The sequence below is a fragment of the Spodoptera frugiperda genome, chromosome 4 (assembly GCF_023101765.2).
Source record: "Spodoptera frugiperda isolate SF20-4 chromosome 4, AGI-APGP_CSIRO_Sfru_2.0, whole genome shotgun sequence".
NCBI classification, from domain to species: Eukaryota; Metazoa; Arthropoda; class Insecta; order Lepidoptera; family Noctuidae; genus Spodoptera; species Spodoptera frugiperda.
The window spans coordinates 10,445,033-10,458,326 of NC_064215.1; the positions used below are offsets into that span (position 1 = coordinate 10,445,033).

General features: G+C 33.7%; 5 protein-coding genes across 5 annotated transcripts; 2 read left to right on the forward strand and 3 right to left on the reverse strand.

Moving 5' to 3' along the window:
* Positions 1 to 165: 165 nt before the first annotated feature.
* On the reverse strand, positions 166 to 1,537 carry LOC126910640 (uncharacterized). The gene is made up of 2 exons (XM_050693280.1): positions 1,247 to 1,537; positions 166 to 1,049 (listed from the first exon to the last, which is right to left on the reverse strand). The coding sequence occupies exons 1-2, from the start codon at positions 1,428 to 1,430 to the stop codon at positions 184 to 186; spliced, it is 1,050 nt and encodes a 349-aa protein (XP_050549237.1). The 5' UTR covers positions 1,431 to 1,537; the 3' UTR covers positions 166 to 183.
* Positions 1,538 to 1,596: 59 nt separating this feature from the next.
* Positions 1,597 to 4,263, forward strand: LOC126910641 (tRNA N6-adenosine threonylcarbamoyltransferase). The gene is made up of 6 exons (XM_050693281.1): positions 1,597 to 1,793; positions 2,178 to 2,399; positions 2,584 to 2,734; positions 2,968 to 3,074; positions 3,230 to 3,396; positions 4,008 to 4,263. The coding sequence occupies exons 1-6, from the start codon at positions 1,679 to 1,681 to the stop codon at positions 4,248 to 4,250; spliced, it is 1,005 nt and encodes a 334-aa protein (XP_050549238.1). The 5' UTR covers positions 1,597 to 1,678; the 3' UTR covers positions 4,251 to 4,263.
* A 163-nt stretch (positions 4,264 to 4,426) lies between these two features.
* LOC126910642 (respirasome Complex Assembly Factor 1) lies at positions 4,427 to 7,175 on the reverse strand. Its single transcript, XM_050693283.1, has 4 exons — positions 6,952 to 7,175; positions 6,760 to 6,863; positions 6,487 to 6,616; positions 4,427 to 6,073 (listed from the first exon to the last, which is right to left on the reverse strand). Exons 1-4 carry the CDS (start codon positions 7,054 to 7,056, stop codon positions 6,023 to 6,025), a joined length of 390 nt encoding a protein of 129 aa, XP_050549240.1. The 5' UTR covers positions 7,057 to 7,175; the 3' UTR covers positions 4,427 to 6,022.
* Positions 7,176 to 7,415: 240 nt separating this feature from the next.
* Positions 7,416 to 11,738, reverse strand: LOC126910638 (mini-chromosome maintenance complex-binding protein). Its single transcript, XM_050693271.1, has 9 exons — positions 11,430 to 11,738; positions 11,157 to 11,339; positions 10,696 to 11,058; positions 10,121 to 10,364; positions 9,699 to 9,816; positions 9,196 to 9,375; positions 8,432 to 8,675; positions 7,898 to 8,062; positions 7,416 to 7,683 (listed from the first exon to the last, which is right to left on the reverse strand). The coding sequence occupies exons 1-9, from the start codon at positions 11,532 to 11,534 to the stop codon at positions 7,471 to 7,473; spliced, it is 1,815 nt and encodes a 604-aa protein (XP_050549228.1). The 5' UTR covers positions 11,535 to 11,738; the 3' UTR covers positions 7,416 to 7,470.
* A 106-nt stretch (positions 11,739 to 11,844) lies between these two features.
* Positions 11,845 to 13,242, forward strand: LOC118272501 (U1 small nuclear ribonucleoprotein A). The gene is made up of 4 exons (XM_050693282.1): positions 11,845 to 12,054; positions 12,278 to 12,516; positions 12,600 to 12,865; positions 12,955 to 13,242. The coding sequence occupies exons 1-4, from the start codon at positions 12,051 to 12,053 to the stop codon at positions 13,112 to 13,114; spliced, it is 669 nt and encodes a 222-aa protein (XP_050549239.1). The 5' UTR covers positions 11,845 to 12,050; the 3' UTR covers positions 13,115 to 13,242.
* Positions 13,243 to 13,294: the final 52 nt, after the last annotated feature.

Below are 13,294 nucleotides of genomic sequence, written 5' to 3' on the forward strand. Positions count from 1 at the left end.
AAGATTCGGGCAATGGGTTAACCTATGAAAGCTAAATCCAGATGGCGCCAGCATAGCTTGCTCGCAACAAAAAGTATGAACTACCACTGCCACTTCAGTTTGCTGTCAGTTACTTTTGTTTGTATTACAATGAAAATACATACTTTTTACAAATAAAAGAAAAACTTTATAATATCAACAATTTTAATTTACAATCCCTTCTTTAAAATTACACAACATCAAACATATAGAACAAATTTTCGATGCTAAGGGTACATAAAATCGGTTCAGTTCATTTTTTAATATCAAATAAATTTTACTTAAACCTATAAGCCTCTCAATATGTGCCCTTTGACTTTCTATTTTTTGCATATCACTAGCATTTAACTCGCTCACTTGTGATGAGGGATAATTGTTTTTAAAACTTGTTTGCATATAAAAAGACACTATTTTTTGGCAGGGCCATACATCCAGTAAACTCCAGATATCACTAACAAAATTAATCCATGTCACGATAATGTTGGAGACATCTTTCTTACTTACACCGAATAATAGACTTAATTCAAAATGTGTTTTATTTCTTCTAAGTTTCATCAATAACATGAGAAACTGGTCTTCTACTGATAATACTATCTCCTTGCCCCACCGATACTTTAAATTATTTGCCATCGGTAATAGTGTACTTAGAACTAATGAAAATTTTGCTGGTGATTCCAGACCTGTATAAAACTGCACTGTTTTATTATCAGAAAGTAATAGCTGAGTTGTCATTAGTCTATTTGAACAAGTTTGTGTTCCACAACTCTGTTTATTTCTTGAAGACTCTGATTCAACCTCACGCTGGGCTACAATCAGGTACACACCGTCATCTTCATCGTATGGTACTGTGTCCGCATAGGATTGTGTTGTTGCAGCAGTTGATATCCCATCTAAAAGTTTTGTTAACTTATTTTTCCGTGCCTTCAACTGCTTTTGTCTTGCCTTTCCCTTGTCGGAATGTGGTTTTGTGGCCCATGGAAATATTGATGGTACGGTACCTTTTTTTAAGTACTTGTGTTGATGTTCCACTCCTAGAACAATATTAATGATTTGAACATCAGTTGTTTCATCAAATTTAGTAATAGGAATTTCATTTCCTAACTATAAATAGTTCTGATTTTTGGTTTTAACTTAAAAAAGTTTTTATAATACATTTTATCAATTACTTGTTACTTATTTATATTTTATTTAATAATAGATAATAAGTAATTGCTGATTTGCAGCTTACCTGTATATATACTGACTTTTGGATAATCACTTTCCAAGAAATGTTTCCCACATAACCTTGTACTATTAGTAACAATTAAATTTTCTCTGCGTATAGCTTTTAACCAAAGCTTGCACATTTTCTCATCTTTGGGAATACGATGTACTCCATTTTCCCCACAATTCGGCACAACACAGCGCGGCATTTTAATAGTTAGATAGTAATTTAATTTATAATTTTCGGATTCCGCAACAATACTTATTGTTTATGTTTACGACATTTTACAAGTTTACACTCCTTTGCCTAGCTATGCATGTCAAAGTGATAACGTTACAACTTTGACTTCGACATTAAAACGATTTGACACATGACAGTTGCTGTCAATGTCAAATGAAATTGTAAACATCGCACGTTTTCATTGCTATTGGATTTTCGTTTTAATTATTAAATAAAATGGTTATAGCTATAGGATTTGAAGGCAGTGCAAATAAAATAGGCATTGGTATCGTCAAAGATGGAGAAGTGTTGTCTAATTGCAGAAGAACTTACATCACACCGGCTGGAGAAGGTCAGTTTCATATACATATCTTAATATTGTCATTCTTTCTATAACACTTAGTATAAGTTCTATTTTTTTATGAGATAAGCCGTTAAAGGGTCAGACGAATCACCTGATGGTAAGCTATCGGCGTCTCTCTCGGACACCCGAAATACCAAAAGTGTCACAAGTGCATTGCCGGCTTTTCGGGGGTTAAGAGTTTCATCGGGGATTGGGAAAGAGAATATATTGCAGAATTCTATCCATACTTTTTAAAGATCTTCAAGGTTAATAGGATTCTTATTTGACAATGCAATTATAATCTTGGTGTTAATGAAAGATAAGAGTCACAAATATTACTACTAATAAATATATTTTATTAAAAAATATTTTTAATTAAATTGTCATTTACAGGTTTTCTACCCAGAGAAACAGCAGAGCATCATAGACAAAAGATCCATGAAGTATTGAAGGAGGCATTAGAACAGTCTGGCATAACGCCTGACAAGATAGATGTAGTCTGTTACACTAAGGGTCCTGGCATGGGCGCTCCACTGATGGTGTGCGCTATTGTAGCCAGGACCTGTGCTAAATTATGGAATAAACCAATTCTTGGAGTCAATCATTGCATTGGACGTATCCTTTTAAATGAATAGCCTATTTATCTACAAAGTTTGTCTTACTAATAACTATTCTCTTATTTCATTTGCCTTAAAAACATTGACAAAACCGGGAACATGCTCTAAGTGTTGATTTTCTTGTGTTATTATTGGCTATTAAAATCAAATAAACTCATTAATTTTCTGAACACCTACCACAGACATTGAAATGGGTAGACTGATAACAAAAGCGAACAACCCCACAGTTCTGTATGTGAGTGGTGGCAACACACAGGTGATAGCTTACTCCAGGAACAGGTATCGGATATTTGGAGAAACCATCGACATTGCTATGGGGAACTGTTTAGACAGGTAATAACCATATAAATCTGCTTTTATCTGTCATACATTTCTATGTATTGCTTATCTATTCCTCTTGAAATACATAATTATGTTATAAATATAATGTGAAATACCACTTTGATGCTGTAGTCACAAGTCCTATTGTGAATTGAAGTGAATTGGTTTAATATCAAGGGTGATACAAAAAATTAGAATTTCTTACAATTGTAAATAATGTTGAAGTGAAAATTATAAAATTTCAGGTTTGCAAGAGTGTTGAAATTATCTAACGCGCCAAGTCCAGGATACAACATAGAGCAAGCTGCCAAAAAGGGAAAGAAATTCTATCAGCTTCCTTATTGTGTAAAAGGTAATGTCAAGCAGGTTCAATTCGCGCACGGAACACCTCTTTGCGTGATCTACAAATGAAACAGAGAAAACTCATACAACTTAAATGAAACTACAAGTAGTACTTGTCATCAGAACCATTACACAACTAAATATTTCAATGAATACTATTTTCAGGTATGGATGTCAGCTTCTCAGGCATACTGTCATACATGGAGGACAAAATAGATGATCTCCTGAAAACACACACGCCTGAAGACTTGTGCTACTCTCTGCAAGAAACTACATTTGCAATGTTGGTCGAAATCACTGAGAGAGCCATGGCGCATTGCGGTTCTGATGAGGTAAATATGAGAATTAATAAATTTATTAAAAGTACATCTGAATGTGGAGTTTGATCATCACCTTGTTGAAAGTTTATTGGGTTTTAAAGAATGGCTGGTCACAACCAGCCAGCAAATCCTGAGAAGTACAGAACAGAAACTATGGCAATAACAACATTATAACTGAAAACTAAGTTCCTTTTACCAGCCTTTCGGAGATTAACGGTGCTTTTCTATCAGAGATGTGCTATGTAGCTATACTACGAAGATGTAATAGCTAAGCTGTGAAACTATGTGACTGTTTCCACTAATACTAAACTATGTAGCTGTGCGAGGAAGATGCGCAGCTCGAGTATGCGATGTATCGATAGCATAGCACGCATCTTTCCTTATACCTAAAAAACATAGCTTAGCTGTGTCAGTTTCCACCAGAGCTATTTTATGTGTACCATTGAATATGATTGGTGGAAGCCAAACGCATCCACAGCAACGTAGCGTAGTACATCTTTGGTGGAAAAAGTACCCTAATGGTGATATAGAATTATAGATCACACTAACGGCGCAGCCCGGAACCGTTAATGTGTTTATACAAGGTATCTCTTTGTACTAAAGTATTTCATGATTTGTTGCAGGTACTGATAGTCGGTGGTGTTGGCTGCAACGAACGCCTACAAGAAATGATGGGAGTAATGTGTGCGGAACGAGGAGCCAAATTATTCGCCACAGACGAAAGATTCTGTATCGACAACGGTGTAATGATCGCCCACGCAGGCGCTCTGGCTTTCCAATCAGGAGCCAAAATGGATTTCAAAGAATCAACTATTACACAGAGATTTAGAACCGATGATGTCTATGTTACGTGGAGAGATGATTAAATTGTTTTTCATATTTATTGATTTTTATTTTGGTAATTTCGATTCCTAGTTTCTTGCTTGTTTTTATACGATTAAAAACTTTGGAGCAAAAGTTAACTTTAAAATGGGCAGAAAAATCTATGTCCTGTAGTTCCTACGGACAGAATAACGCCAGTTTTATTAAATAGAAACAAAAGTTAAGTTACAAAAACTTTATTAAATCAACCATTTATATTTGTTCAAAATAAGGATATTACTGCAAACTCATCGGGAGCAAACACGCAACAAATAACATTACAAACGTACCATTATTATTGCATATTCAAAATAAATTATATCCATATTGATTGAACTCTGAGGAAAATTGATAAAAACTTAACAAGTAATGTTTTACTTACATTAATATAAATAAATACTACAGAAATGCAGACGGAGAAATATTGCCAACAGCGATATATTCATCCAGGGTCAGTGTTGCCACATACTAAGCTTTTATAATTATACGCAACCAACGCATCGACAAATTGTATTGTTTTCTAGTTGAAGAAGGGATCAGACATTGTTTATGACTCTATCAATCCTGCACAGATCGAGTTACTATGATGATATGTGTCATGTAGCGCAGTACGCGGCAACACTAACTCCACTCACAGCATATCTACATACACTTCATAAAACCAATCCTAATCCTATAATATTAATATTGTCTAGACTGAAAAATAATTAAGAATTTTTCAAAGTCTGGACAAATTTTTAATATCCATTCTAAGGTTTAACTGCTATAGAGAACCCTGGAGACAAGAAGGAGGGCTCTCGAGTCATTATTGTCGAAACAAAATTGTCAAAAAATGTTAGTGCATTCTTTCTATGAAGCATGAAAGAATCCAATTACATCTCTTGACGCCAAATACGCAGTTAGACCAGAGAATTTATACAAAATTTTGATATTATTCATCTTTTTTAAATAGAGCATTAATGTAGGAATAGATATTATCTTAAATACAATACATTGTACTTAAAACTTTTTGCGACCAATTTTGTCTTGATAATGTTTCTTAGTTTTTTGGGTATTGCATATACATTTTGATATTATCCCAAAAGTTAATATAGGGTAATAAATTAGCTTAGAAATGGTATTGTTTCAACAATTTTGAAGTATTCCTAGTGTTTACAGGGCTGACCTGTAGAAGATTAAACAAAATCATAAGGGGATGTTTCTAAACATAGATAAACAAATTATGTTCAATGTCAACATCCTTTACACATATCAATAGTAAGCAACCTGCATACACATTATACCGAATGATAGCATGCAGCCATACACAAATTCTTACAAAACTTATAAAATTATTGCTTTACAAACGGTACAAAATTTAGCCCTAATTGGCACTGGCTAGAAGACTGCACACATAAAAATGTTGATTATGTAATTCTGTATGTAATTTACATATCTAAACTTAATTTCGTTGATATCTAAAGTGAGTTGAACATATCCGACACAGGATTTAAACATTTATCGATTTAAAATCCTTACAACAAAAAATGTACAATGTACAGACATAGAACCTCATTGTAAGGACTAGAAATTATAATAAATTAGACTATGAATCTAAAATAAGAAAACAAAATGGAAATGTATGAACAATCCGAGTGATATTTATAAAAGCAACAACAAAACGAGCTTATATTTAGTGTAGAAACCACGGAACATACTGTTCACATACTTTGTACTAGGACTCTCTCGTAAAAGTCTTGGCTTGATACTCTAGCACTCATTTGGTTCAAGTTGTGTCTCATAAAGTGTCTGCAATGTGTAGCCCTGTGTAAATTATAATCCAAGTTACCTGTAACAATGGAACATACAAATATTATTTATTTATATTTATGTAGAATGCCACTTGAATACTGAAAATGCCAGCAAATTAAATGAGTAAAATCTTTAACTTTTGATTAATTATTAATAGTTGTCTTAATTGCGAAATTACAAGATAGTAGGTAGTGATTGATATAATTATTTAAAGATAGTTTCTTGTGGTTTTTCTGCATAATGCAATAAGCAAAATATTTAATGGGAGTAATAATATGTCGGACAGCAGGAGGTAAATAAATATGGATGATGTAGGTTAAACACATACATCCCTAGATAAAACAGGTGTGATATGATATCAAGAACAGTAAAATTCTACTATCACTGCATAAAACAATAATTCTAAAACAAACACAAGATAAAACAACACACTATTTACTTGTAACTTACCAAAAATCCAGCGAATGAAGTCATGAAACCTTCCTTAGTTATTTCCCATAAACCACCGTATTCTTCTTCATCAATATTTTGGAAATTGTTAACGTAAAAGTAAATTACTGCTGCATTTACTAGGACAAACCTGAAACAGCAAATCACAACATTGAAACCAGTGTATGTCATAAAAAAAATGGAAAAAATTCAAGAGAACTTTAGTGCTATGTAGTGTAATCTTTTCGAATATCTATCAAGTCAAATTAGGTAACGTAATATAGGAATCCTTACAGTAATAAACCAACGAAGCCTTTCATTGGCAGTAGGCCCCAAAACAGACCCAAAATAATGCCCATAGCTTGACGCATCCAGTAGATAACGTCTAGGAACTCTTCCTGAAAATCACCGAAACATATAATTGATTAATAAATCAGATTTTTATTAACAAAATTTGAGCGAAGTCTCGTGATTTCCGAGTCTAACCTTGTCCGGCCATTCAGCGTTCGCAACTAACGCTCGCTTCCATGCTGAATCCTGTAGTTTAACCTTATTGCTTCCGTCTGCAACCTGCTTGCTTTTGCTCGCCATTTTACAACTATTTTCTTTCAAACTATTAAATTAAATTCATAGGATTTTTTGGAATCAATAAGTCATATCATGAAAACCGTACACGTCACTGTGACATTGATATTTTTGGTTGTCAAATGTCATTGAGTTTTTTATTTTGATTATGGGTACGTGGCCTTTAAGATTAGTGTTGCTGCTAACAATAAAAATACCAAAAATGGTAGAAATTACCATCGTCGTTTTTATTCTCGAGTATATATCAGATAAACAATGTAAACAAATGTATCTGATACTCTGCCGTAATGTGAATCTTCCTTAGTGAAATCAATGTCACATGGTCATTTAATTAATCGAACCAGGAAATTAATTAAACAAACAAGGAATATAAAAAAAACAATTTATTAAAAAATGCATTGATTGGTAAAATAAGTAGACTTATAAAGTAGGAGCAACCCTATTCTTTATTCTTTGAAGTCGTTCAGCCTCCATATTTTTGGTAATGTCCCAGCATTCCTTGTTGAGGGTATCCAGCCCTCGGGAGAGACTGACCAGCCGCGCTAATACCAGCAGTCTGTGTAAATCGTCTGCCGTAACTGGGTTATCTGAATCCGATTGGCTTCTCATTTCTATGAAATCATCTTCCACAAACTGAAACAAAAAGAAAATGTGTAAATACTATTGGTTGAATGTTTTGCTTTTATCATAAATGTTTGGTGAATTATAATTCGGAACAAAAATCTAGTCTAATTTTTCGGTTCGATACTTGTCATTTATTCGATACGTGAAACATTAGATAGCGGACGAAAAGCGCGAGAATGGCTTATATTTAAAATATTTATTATATTTTCAAATAATATCTCACCTGCAAATCTTCACTAATAGTATACTTGACAAGCTTAAGACTAGTTAGGTACTTCCTAATGACGTTCATAATGTCTTCCTTCAAATAATAAGTAGCTGCTTCGACAATAGCGTCGAAGATTTTTAACGAAGCTTCTTCAGGGCGCAGCGGGAGATGGTAGTCACTCTGAAAGACATTTTAAAGCTAAGTTCACTATATACAACATTGATCAATTATCTTCAATGTCAAAGGAGGCACTTAAGAATGTTATAACAGTATAAACTAATTAAAGCCTATAGCTTGGTAAAAATTTACTAAAATCACAGTTCACTCACGTCGATTAATCTAGAACAACTCTACTATATATTTGCGTGCGCAGACGCGGAGATGTCGCGCAGCCAACTGATATAATCTTCGTGAGTAAACCGAGATTTTTAGTATATCTCACGATAGTTATTACAAAAATATGATAAGACATTAAAATTACAAAAAAGTTACCTATTCAATAATTTCGTGTTACAATCATTATTTACATTTAAGTGATTAATTACTTACTGGTAACAAAGATTTTCCTTCAGACAGTATAAGCACAGACACATCAGATTCAAAGTCCATTTTATAATACTTGAAGTCGTATTCCACTTTCTGTGTCATGATCATGTTGCCTAGTGCAGCAATATTGTTCACTCCAGTCGCGTCTAGTCGCCCCTGTTCCATTTTAGTCTCATCTAATACAAGGTGGGTGTCTTTACTGAGCTGTAGCACTCCACTTGTAAGGCGGTTGCATTCATAGTCTTTTCTGTTGAAATTAGAAATGATTTTCGTTAACAATTATATTAGTACAAATATTAGTAAAAAAGAACAAAAAATATTAATACATCTAATAACCCACTTTGGAGCGATAATATAGATGTCATATAATAATACATAATTTATGTAATATATATTACATAACTAGTGAAACAGTACATCACAAGAGTAATAAACAATTAAAATTACTGATAATAAGACTATTTTCGTAACAGATATAGGTGCTATAATAATAAGTAATTTACACACAGATTTCTCAGTGCTAATAATCCTTTTTGAAAAACAATAGACTATAAATCTTATCTGTCATCATAAAGATTCAAATTCAATCATGTTCAACTAAAATTAAAATATAATCCAATGACTTTTCTCGCCTTGGGCGAGGCGAAAGAGAGTGTCTAACTCTCACTGACTAAAAACCACCCCATTTCTACTCCTGCTTTTCGAGCCAGAGCCCCGGTAAACCCGCTAGGTAGTGCGCAGCTCTGGATAAAAGTAAATTAACTTACTTTGGTAGTAAACTGAGTGTATTCATGTTTTCAATAGTAAGTGGTAAGTAGTAGCTCTTCGTGACAAATTGCTTGATAATCTCATACAACTGTTTGGCATAGTTAGGGTACTTCTGTATAGGCAGGTTTGATAGGTTGAGGCAGAACTGGCCGAGAGATAGTGTTTCTTGTCGCAAATATCTGGAATAAAAGATTAGACATAATATAAGTGAGTTCTTCAGTCAAATAATGTTGGTATTTGCCATTTTAAATGGTTAGACAAATTAATGTAAGCAGAACTGTTTTCCTTTTTGGTTGAGAAACATAACACATGATCATTGTGCTAATTTGTACATAGTAGTCTATGGGCAACTTAATCAGCCATTAATAAAATAATGTAAAGACAGATGACTGTTAATTTAACGAAAGATGTATGTAAGATTCGTAGCACATTCACGTTCTATTGTCCCTGCCTACCCCTATGGGAGACAGGCATGAGGTTATGTATGTATATTAATACTTACATACAAGATATAAGATGACATATTAAATACTCAGCAGCCAGTTTGTCTCCCAGTAACAGTTCTGTGAGAGCCTTCAGCAAATGTTCGCGCGCCGAGTTTGCTTCTTTTAATACTGATTCTGAAATAAATGGAAAATATTATTGAAGTAGATAAATGGAGGGATATACATACAAAGCCGACTTAAGAATAAACTGAACAACAATTATCTTTGGAGTACTGAATAAGAAAAATTAATTATAAATTTTTTTAGTGTACATATGAGTGAAGTGTAAAAAAAAATTAATAGGGAAAAATTTGAAAAAAGACCTTATGTTGCAAGTAACTTAGTTCATTAAGTTTTGCCCTTAAGATGACCCACTGACCAGTATAAGGGTAAAATGATGAGGATTATCTCTTCTAATTCTATTTATAAGTAAGTTTACCTTGATCAAAACTCTCAACCAAAGGGTTGCAATGATCCAACTTCTTCACATACACTGCATGAAGCCGTGGTACTAAGCTTGGTGGAGGGTTGTGAGTGATAGTTTCCACCTCAGACTCCGTCTCAGGATCCAACAGAGGGTCCTTCTCTGGTTGGAACTCCCCTGATAATGCTGGGTCTACTGACAAGAAGCCTACTACTTCTATCATCTCATTCAGTTTCACATTTTCACTGTCATCATAGATCTGAAATAAAAATATGTGTATTTTTAATTTTGTGTATGAAAATTAATTAGGTATATCATGGTTATTGAAATGTTAATGTTTTGAGTAATCATTTAAGCACAAAAAGGTTTATAATTTAATTAGTTAGATGATAAATAAGATTAATCTATGCCAAATGAAAGATTTGTTTAATGCAGCTCTGGTCACATATTTAGGAAAAAAATACATGGTACTGATGAGCACACTATTCTCTGAATTATAGTTAAGTAATTGATGTTATAAGCATAATTACAAGCAATATGTACTACAAATGGTATATCTTACTTACTTAATAATAAATACATAATCATACCTTAACAATACAAGACTTGCTGGGCATATCAGGTAGAGGGAAGTTTAACAAATGCTCCCTAGACAGTACGCTACCCGTATTATTCTCCGTTTCACTTATCTTCGGTTCCTTATTGGTAACGGTCTCATCAACCACTTCCATAGCATCAGAATCTTCCTCCGTCTCATCGTGACTTCGTTTCAACTTCGTACCAGCGTTACTCAAGCGTTTTGATGTGTTTGGTTGTTGTTCCAAATGTTTTAAATGGTTTTGTCTGTCTTCCAACTGCTGTGCCCAGTCGTTCAGGCCAGGCATTGACACCACAACCATAGTTTGTCGTTGTGAGCTTCTGAGATTCTCTGTGTAGTTGATTTTTTCATTTTCCTGTGTAGTGTGAAGGTTTTAATAAGAGGTAGATAGTCTTATAAGAAATAAGTAGATAATGTATTGGTTTTCCAGCTGGAACTGTTTTTGATACTTACCAAAATATGAGCTGTATCCCTGTACTTGCCACTTTTACTTTTAGTAACATTGGTGACTGTGTTAAACACTTCAAACTGTTCGAAGTAAAACTCAGGATTGTGCATATCCTGTACCATCCCTCGGAAACGAACCAAAGTGCCATCAGGTAGGTTGTGTGAAGCATTAGAATTGATCAGTGGAATCTTGAAAGAACAATGTAAGGTTAATTAAAGGTCAAAAGATTTACGACAGATTTTTTCAATTAAATTGTGTTATACTCTCAAAAATTATACCTGGAACCAGTTAGGCAGTTTTAACAGTTTCTCTTTCCATGCTTCTTCGTTTGCCATCCACAAATCGGGAGTAACAGTTTCAAAATCAGTCATTAGATCGTGCATTTTAGGACCTAGAGAAAATTAAGTTTCTTATGAAAAATATTTTATTTATATTTTTATAGATTCTGCTGGTGGATTGTGTTCGAATATCTATTTTAAACGAATAAATTCAGCCAAAACGTTTATTTTTGTTAACACACACTTCGGCTAAACAAGTTTTAGTTTTAGCCGATTTGACAGCGCGCGAAATAGATAGACAAATAGATTGAATGAAATGATGTTTAGAGTTGGGTCGTTCTTCTGTTACAATCTATAGTCTACACTCAATATTCTCAAGTCAATAGTCTATGTTAGAAGTTTTTCTTTTAGTCTATGTTTATATTGTTTATGGTAGTAGATGTAGCATCGTTTTGTGGCGGCGTCGGTGAATTATTTTTGACTTTGTACCCATTTCGCTGTTACTTTATTTAAAAGCAAGCTAAAGTGCTGATTTTAACCTCTTGCGGTTAATAATCCCGAAAATTCAAGTGGTCTAAACACAGGCCCTGCAATCATTAGGACTTGGTACAAACTTTCATTATGAGTAAGTATTTTATTCCTTATACAATTAATAGAGGCATGTTATTTGATTATTTCGGTACATAAAATGTGATAGTATAGTAATTGCTTTCATTATTAATATTTTGTGTCGTAATGGTTTCTTATACATAAAGTAGAAATTAGTACGAGTCGACATAACCTCAAAAATATTAGCGGCAGCGTCCTACTAAACACAACTTTTTAATGTAATTATTTTCTTGTTTCAGCAATGGATATCCGACCTAACCACACGATTTACATCAACAACCTCAATGAGAAAATTAAAAAAGAAGAATTAAAAAAGTCTTTGTATGCCATATTCTCTCAATTCGGCCAGATTTTGGACATTGTCGCTTTAAAAACATTAAAGATGAGAGGGCAAGCTTTCGTTATTTTTAAGGAAATATCAAGCGCCACAGTAGCTTTAAGAAGTATGCAAGGATTCCCATTTTATGACAAACCTATGGTATGTATTTTAATGATCTCTAAACATGTATGTAATCCAATAAAATGTGTTTCATAATCTAAAAGTAACATTTACTTTTTCAGAGAATACAATACTCAAAAACGGACAGTGATGTCATAGCTAAAATTAAAGGAACCTTCCAAGAAAGACCGAAGAGACCTAAAATGCCTAAGGGTCTTGATGAAAACAGGAAGAAGAAGAACAAGGACCCCAACCGTGCTGGCATGCATATGGGACAAGGAGGCATGCTCAACAATGTCAATGCTGAACAGCCTCCTAACCAGATCCTGTTCTTGACCAATCTACCTGATGAGACCTCAGAAATGATGTTATCTATGTTGTTCAACCAGTTAGTACAATTTCTGAATAAGACATTAGTTTTACTTGCTCAAGTTGTGCCATAAAATTATTTTTAACAATTCATTATACTTTTTACAGGTTCCCTGGCTTCAAAGAAGTTCGTCTTGTGCCAAACAGGCATGATATTGCTTTTGTTGAATTTGCAAATGAAATGCAATCTGCTGCAGCCAAGGAAGCTCTCCAAGGATTCAAGATCACACCTACTCATGCAATGAAAATTACCTTCGCTAAGAAATAATTTAAATGTACAATGTACCAAATTGTTTATATTTAGTCAATAAATAAAGTTTAAGTATTTGAGAACTGTTTCGAGCATTGCACTTAGCCTGAACAGCTCTCTTCGGCTGTGATATATTTTTAAGATTCCACTTTGAGTTTTACTTTCAAAGTAAAGAATTCCTGCCCTAGAAGTCTAGTC

What these genes read in the sequence shown, in the direction of transcription:
- LOC126910638 (XM_050693271.1), bottom strand. Translation starts at nt 11,534, where the DNA reads ATGCACGATCTAATGACTGATTTTGAAACTGTTACTCCCGATTTGTGG. An exon ending in GGGATACAGCTCATATTTTG is followed by an intron (nt 11,059 to 11,156) that starts GTAAGTATCAAA and finishes CACACTACACAG; the next exon opens with GAAAATGAAAAAATCAACTA. An exon ending in AAGGAAAATCTTTGTTACCA is followed by an intron (nt 8,063 to 8,431) that starts GTAAGTAATTAA and finishes AATGTCTTTCAG; the next exon opens with AGTGACTACCATCTCCCGCT.
- LOC126910641 (XM_050693281.1), top strand. Translation starts at nt 1,679, where the DNA reads ATGGTTATAGCTATAGGATTTGAAGGCAGTGCAAATAAAATAGGCATT. An exon ending in ATGGGGAACTGTTTAGACAG is followed by an intron (nt 2,735 to 2,967) that starts GTAATAACCATA and finishes ATAAAATTTCAG; the next exon opens with GTTTGCAAGAGTGTTGAAAT. An exon ending in GCTTCCTTATTGTGTAAAAG is followed by an intron (nt 3,075 to 3,229) that starts GTAATGTCAAGC and finishes TACTATTTTCAG; the next exon opens with GTATGGATGTCAGCTTCTCA.
- LOC126910640 (XM_050693280.1), bottom strand. Translation starts at nt 1,430, where the DNA reads ATGCCGCGCTGTGTTGTGCCGAATTGTGGGGAAAATGGAGTACATCGT. An exon ending in AAAAGTCAGTATATATACAG is followed by an intron (nt 1,050 to 1,246) that starts GTAAGCTGCAAA and finishes ATATTGTTCTAG; the next exon opens with GAGTGGAACATCAACACAAG.
- LOC118272501 (XM_050693282.1), top strand. An exon ending in CATTTTATGACAAACCTATG is followed by an intron (nt 12,517 to 12,599) that starts GTATGTATTTTA and finishes TTACTTTTTCAG; the next exon opens with AGAATACAATACTCAAAAAC. An exon ending in TTATCTATGTTGTTCAACCA is followed by an intron (nt 12,866 to 12,954) that starts GTTAGTACAATT and finishes TACTTTTTACAG; the next exon opens with GTTCCCTGGCTTCAAAGAAG.
- LOC126910642 (XM_050693283.1), bottom strand. Translation starts at nt 7,056, where the DNA reads ATGGCGAGCAAAAGCAAGCAGGTTGCAGACGGAAGCAATAAGGTTAAA. An exon ending in GGCTTCGTTGGTTTATTACT is followed by an intron (nt 6,617 to 6,759) that starts GTAAGGATTCCT and finishes TTGCTGTTTCAG; the next exon opens with GTTTGTCCTAGTAAATGCAG. An exon ending in CTTCATTCGCTGGATTTTTG is followed by an intron (nt 6,074 to 6,486) that starts GTAAGTTACAAG and finishes CCATTGTTACAG; the next exon opens with GTAACTTGGATTATAATTTA.